The sequence below is a fragment of the Lathyrus oleraceus genome, chromosome 5 (genome assembly GCF_024323335.1).
Source record: "Lathyrus oleraceus cultivar Zhongwan6 chromosome 5, CAAS_Psat_ZW6_1.0, whole genome shotgun sequence".
Lineage (NCBI taxonomy): Eukaryota > Viridiplantae > Streptophyta > Magnoliopsida > Fabales > Fabaceae > Lathyrus > Lathyrus oleraceus.
The window spans coordinates 297,579,292-297,585,506 of NC_066583.1; the positions used below are offsets into that span (position 1 = coordinate 297,579,292).

Genomic DNA, 6,215 nt, shown 5'->3' on the forward strand with positions numbered 1-6,215 from the left:
ATTGCAGTGAGAGAAAAAGTAAAGTGAATATAATAAATAATTAAGGGTATTATAGGTAAAAGAAGAATTATTGTTTGAAAAGTAACAATAATAATTAGTTTCCTTGGTATGTGTAAAAAGTCCAAAAGTGACACTTAAAAAGGAACGGAGGAAGTACCAAACAAAAATTGTAACATCATGATATTTATATATATATATAATATATTTATTTTTAAAGTAAATTGTATTATTTATTTAACAATTTATCATATATGATAAATTGTTAAATAAATAATACAATTTACTTTAAAAATAAATATATTATATATATAAAAATATCATGATGTTACAATTTTTGTTTGGTATAAGATAACTAAGTAGTTTGGTTGATATGTAGTTTTACCTAGAGAATCACTAACTCTCTTTTAGATGTTTTTTCTATTTGATGGTTTGTCTAAAATTACGGAGGATTATCTTATGATTTGACATGCTGTGATTTGATTGTTATGAAAATCTCAAAATAATATAGTATTTTTTAAGAAAACTGATGACCTGAAAGCATAAGAAAGACATGGAATCCCGTTGACGTAAAAATAATATTTTAATAGATTTGTGGGTAATTTATGTGCTTTTCGACTTGACTCGAAAATCCCATATTGCATTTGATTTGATAATCGTTGGAGTGGTGTATTTCCCTAGTCTTTAATCGGGGAACTCTTGCTTCATTTTTACATTTGGCGGTTTTGATCCAATATTGTTGTTGGATTTTTCGCTTCTCATTTGTATTGGTGGATCGTTTTTTTTGCTTGTAAGTTGCTTGCTTTTGTTTTTTTTTTGGCTACTAGGTATTTATTGTGCCTTCTTTCAACTCTTCTGATTTGTACTCTTCGCCATTAGTGCCTCTATTTTATATAAGCAAAATGATAATCCACACAAAAACATCTTAACATTACAAAAGTAAATTTACTTTCAGAATAAATGTGCATGTATATATAGCTATTGGCCTTATTGCATATTCTTATTTAAGGCAGTAGCAACAGCACACTATAAATTAATAATTAACTCGTGTCCCCTAGACATGATCGGACGAAGTAATTGAAAGTTGTTGTGTCTCAGTCGGCTTCATTGTAGTATTGGCTGAAGCATAGTCTTTGGCTTTACCCCACACCACAGAATAAAGACCCATTGCAATAATCACTGCTCCAATGATACTATCATCCATAAAGACAATATTATTCACCAAATTAACAAACAAATGAAATTTATTAGAGTTAAATTGTACTTAAATAAGGGCTCATAAAATATTTGTTATGTGATCAAATAAATTTTTTATTTATTGTCACGATTAAACTATATTAGCTTATATATATCCTTCAAAAATTCATAGTTGCTTGGTTAATTAAACTTTTAATTGTGATAATAAGAAAGAATAGTAAGATATACCTGCCCAAGTGGAGTTGTTCTCCGAAAAGAAAGGAGCCTAGAGCACAAGTGATGATCATACAAAGAGGATTAAATGCTGTAAAAAATACTGGGCCTCTGCTTTGCAATACCAAACCTTGCACATAATATGTTATTCCTGAGGTAACTATTCCCTGTAATTTTTAAGTTCATTCAAAATAATTTTATGAGGTAACTATATTAAATAGAAAGGGCCATAGAGTAAAAATAAAAACATTGTAAGTAATAGAGAAAGTACCGTGAAGAGAGGACCATAGAGTCTAAAGTCCCAACCAAGAGCCCAAACCCTCGCACCAGAGTGATGCTCCGCCACCAACGCCACCACACTACTTTGCAATGCACCAACAAAGCAAATTAACGTAGACAGTGACATTTCAGCCGGATATTTTTTCAATGTTATTGACTGCAATTCAAAATTCATATTCATATTGTGTTATACAACATGATAGATGATACGTATCAAAATTGAATAACAACAAAAAAAATATAGTATGTTACCTGTATTATAATGAAAGATGACCAAGCAGAACAGCCCAATAATATGAAAAGTGTTCCTGAGACCCAATGTTTAAGAGTTTGAGTGTCGTGACTTCCAGCATGATGATGAGTTGTGTTTGGAGTATAAAAAAGATGGATTGGTGGTCCTTTGTAAATAGTCATTAATAATGCTCCTCCAAATGTTACTATTGTCCCAATCACCTTTGCTATGCTTCTTATCTGCTTAATATTCACACGTTCAATCCTGATAAATGGCGAACTATAAGATTAGTACTTTTTTTTAATAAAAAGTTACTATAGTAATAATCATCTTGTGTTAGGAGTTACCTGAAAATTACGGCTAAGAAAAAGGTAATAGAAGGCACAGTATTCAACATAATAGATGTAAAGGAAGCTGATGTATATTGCATTCCCAAAAACGTGAATCCTTGATCAATCACTGGCCTAAAATAGTACCAAATGGTAAATACGATACATTATTGAGAATAGTAGTACTTCCAAATGAAACAAATTTTCTACTTCGTGCACCTAAGTGATACAGCATATTACACACTGTTCACTTACTTTGTGTTTTGTTATAGGGCACCTATGATTGATTAATAAATTTAAGAAACATATTTAAGAAGAATAAACATAAATATTTTTCTTGGAAAAAAAATTTATAAAGAAAAAGAAAACATATATTATAAAAAATTTGTAATCTAAAATTTATATTTATTACACTATCTTAGACTAAAGGGCAGGTAAGACAGCTCAATACATTTATATCGATAACAAATGTTGATACATGATTTTTATATTATCAAATATGTATATATTAACTTAAGCAAATAGTAGATAGTTACTTTTTTATACTACATATTTTGTTCAAATAACACAATTTTAAAAAGTATATCTCAAATCTAATTGATAAATTTTAAAAAATCTATTTTAAATCTAACAGAACCTATGATCTACCTAAAAAATATATTTCATACAAAATTATTTAAAAAAGCTTATTTATAATTTCTCTTTTTCATATCATAATAGTTACTTTTCTTTTTTTATTAAGTGTAAAAATGTCAAAACGACTTAGAAATAAAAAAACAAAGGTAGAAATGTAAAAACATATTATTGAAATGGTGCATATGAACTAAATCATAAGTCTATTTTATATTTTGAATAACTTATAATTAAAATATAAATTTATAGAGGTTTTATTTATATTCCTATACACATCATTAAATTGGCAAAAGAAAAATGAAATAACAATGAGTACCATAAAGAAGTTATTAAAAAAATTGAAAATAATTTTTTTTATTGAAAATTGTGGTATTGGAAATTAAATAACTAAAATATTTCAATAAAAAAATTGATTTATAGTTCTTAAATAATATTGGAATAACACTCATCATTAAGTACAATTTTGGGATGGTTTTTAAGAGCTCATGTTGATAAATAAAATATAAATAAAATATTTTAAAAATTACAATTTTTTCATTGAAATACCTCATGATAATATTTCTATTTTAAAATATTATCCTTAAAATAAACTTAAATGCAATTTTGAGTATTTATTTTGATTGTTTTAACTTTTCAATCCTCCTATTTTAAAACTGAGATTTTTAGTCTTTTATTTTATAATTTTTGAGATTTTTTTAATATCCTCTCTCTTTTCAAATGTGAAAGGGATGACTAGTTTAAAAAATTTATTTTTAATACCCATCAAGCTTTCCTCCGCAAAAATGATCTTGGTAGGTTTTTTTTCTTCATGTAATTGTTTCTTTTATGGGCCAAAGTGGATGAGAGTAAAAAAAAATCAAAAATTGTGAAATAGAAGGACAAAAAACTGAATTTTTAAATAGAGAACTAAAAATTAAAACCGAAATAGAGAACCTTTAAAATATATATCTTAGAATATTTGTTAGGTTATTAAGAGTATTGATATGTAGCAATATAGATAGATTTTAGATCATTACTCCAAAAATGCGAGTGCCATTATCTGCAAAAAGACAGAGATAGTCATCTTTGGCCTAACTTTCCTGCAAAATTGTAAGAAACGTGGCAATTAGAAATAGCAAAAAAATAATTCAAGACAGAAAAAAAAAGTTGATTCCACTTTTATTAAGGTTAAGCAATAATTAGTCTTTTGAAAGGAAAAGGCAAATGCAGTTGCTTTTGAAAAGTTTAAGTTATTGAGCGATCATTCATGGTGAGAATTTTATACACGCAAGAGATTAAAGTACTTGTTATATTTATATTAATTTAAGAAATAAAAACGTTGATAATTTATATGCTAAATTACAGTTAATTCTACCAATAAAAGAGAATAATTAGGCACTATCACCTTTCAAAAAACCATGCAAAAGGAGCAAGGGTAATTGCAGCAATGATATTACGATAAACAATGAACACAAAACGACTCATTCCAATATTGAAACTGGCCATGGAGAATATGACTGCTCCTGCAAACCCAAATTGAACTGCCACTGTTAACACATAAGGCTTTGCCTTACTGCCAAAACTAGCAAACCCTATTTTATCCATTTCTTTCTATTCAACAAAAAATTACTGATATTGTTTAGAGAGATGGTTTCAAATGTATGAAGTAGCCTTACTTATAAATACTAATAATTGTGATAAGACGTAGTCCATTAGATATAGCAAGTTGATAAGAAATCCATTGAAGTCTCCTAGGTTAAAAAGATTTTTGCTTTTTCTCAATCAAATATGAAAGTTAAATTATTTAGTGGGAGTATATGCAGCTAACTTTGCTTGATTGAGATGACATGATCTATAATTAACTAATTGCTTTTTAATCCGAATTCACTTTTTTAAGTAAACACTACTACAAATAATCCAGCAAGCGTCATGATTAATTTAGTTTTTAAAATATATACATATACTATTTCTTCGATCTTCGATGTTCTCTAAAATTGAGAAAATATATTTACGTGAGACCTCGTTTTGAGTCCTAATTAATGTATTTTCTATTTATTTTCTATTTTTTATTTTTTAATTATCTTAAATATATTTTTCTATTTTATTTATTTCTCAGTTAACGTCTTTCTTTTTTTCTATTTTATTTATTTATTTTAAATTATAAAATTAATATTTTAAAATATATTTTTCTTATTTTTAAAATATTACTATCCCTCGATTAAGTTGTCTAACCGAGAAGTAATAACATTTACAAGGATTTTCCAGAATATGACACTTTTCTTTTTTTTTTATTAATTTTTAATTAATCAATTCTCTCAATTTTTCCGAAAACTTGATGTGTAAGTTGTTTTGCATGAATACTTCACAGAAGTAGACTCTAACTTTTCATTTACCTATCAACACTTCCCGTTTCATCCTCATTCTCTTAAAAAAATTCTAGGCTATTTTCATCTTCATCAAAATTCCATTAACTCAAACATCAACTTTTCCAACCTAACTTGTTAAGGCTTCGTCATCACGTTTTTTTTTATTGAATAGTGTTAGTTTGAGAGGATGATGTCACTGATCACTAAAATGAGTATAGAAATATTGTTTTTCTTGATTAGTGTTAGTTTTAGTAAATGAGATTTTTTTTTATCAAAATAAGCCAATTTTTCAAGAAAATTCACAAAGGAGGAGGCGCCAATTCAATTGGCAACTCCTCTTAAAGTTTGAATGGAGACGCCAATTGGATTGGCTAGGGCATGTGCCTTAGCCAATCCAATTGGCGCCCATGTGTAATTTTACAAAGGAGGCGCCAATTGAATTGACACCTCAGTGTAAAATGCAATTTTTTTGTTATAAATAGATGTATTGTGTGAGTCATTATTCCACATATCAATTAATCATTTGGGAATCATGTTTGGTGTTCGTCGCCGATACTGAAAGGTGATTTATGCGAGAGACAAACCTCAGATGTTGATGCTATTCTGGAACATCACTACGTTCGAAATATTTTTGTTTTCAGTTAGCTTATTTTGTACTGATGTTTATTGTGAACCTCGTTGTAACAAAAACTTTATGATATATAATGATTGAAGGTTACAGAAATACAATGTTACAAAAAGCTTATGACCCAGATGATGCTCCTCGATTGGGACAGTTGTTCTTGTTGTGTCCTGGTTGATGACAGATACTACATAATCTTATCATTTTATTTGTCGAATCCATTTATGTCCTGATACATGTGCTGTTTGGCCTTACTTTTTTCTTTCTACGCATCTCGTCATTGTGCCAAACTATATCACCTTCATATGGAGGCCAGTATTCCTCCATTGGTAGTACCGAGAAGATTTTATTATATACATTCATGACGG

The 6,215-nt window shown here is 28.1% G+C and overlaps 1 protein-coding gene across 1 annotated transcript; it reads right to left on the reverse strand.

Moving 5' to 3' along the window:
* Positions 1-903: 903 nt before the first annotated feature.
* LOC127084089 (WAT1-related protein At4g08290) lies at positions 904-4,527 on the reverse strand. Its single transcript, XM_051024476.1, has 7 exons — positions 4,265-4,527; positions 3,897-3,959; positions 2,266-2,382; positions 1,939-2,182; positions 1,679-1,843; positions 1,423-1,574; positions 904-1,190 (listed from the first exon to the last, which is right to left on the reverse strand). The coding sequence occupies exons 1-7, from the start codon at positions 4,462-4,464 to the stop codon at positions 1,052-1,054; spliced, it is 1,080 nt and encodes a 359-aa protein (XP_050880433.1). The 5' UTR covers positions 4,465-4,527; the 3' UTR covers positions 904-1,051.
* Between the last annotated feature and the right edge of the window lie 1,688 nt (positions 4,528-6,215).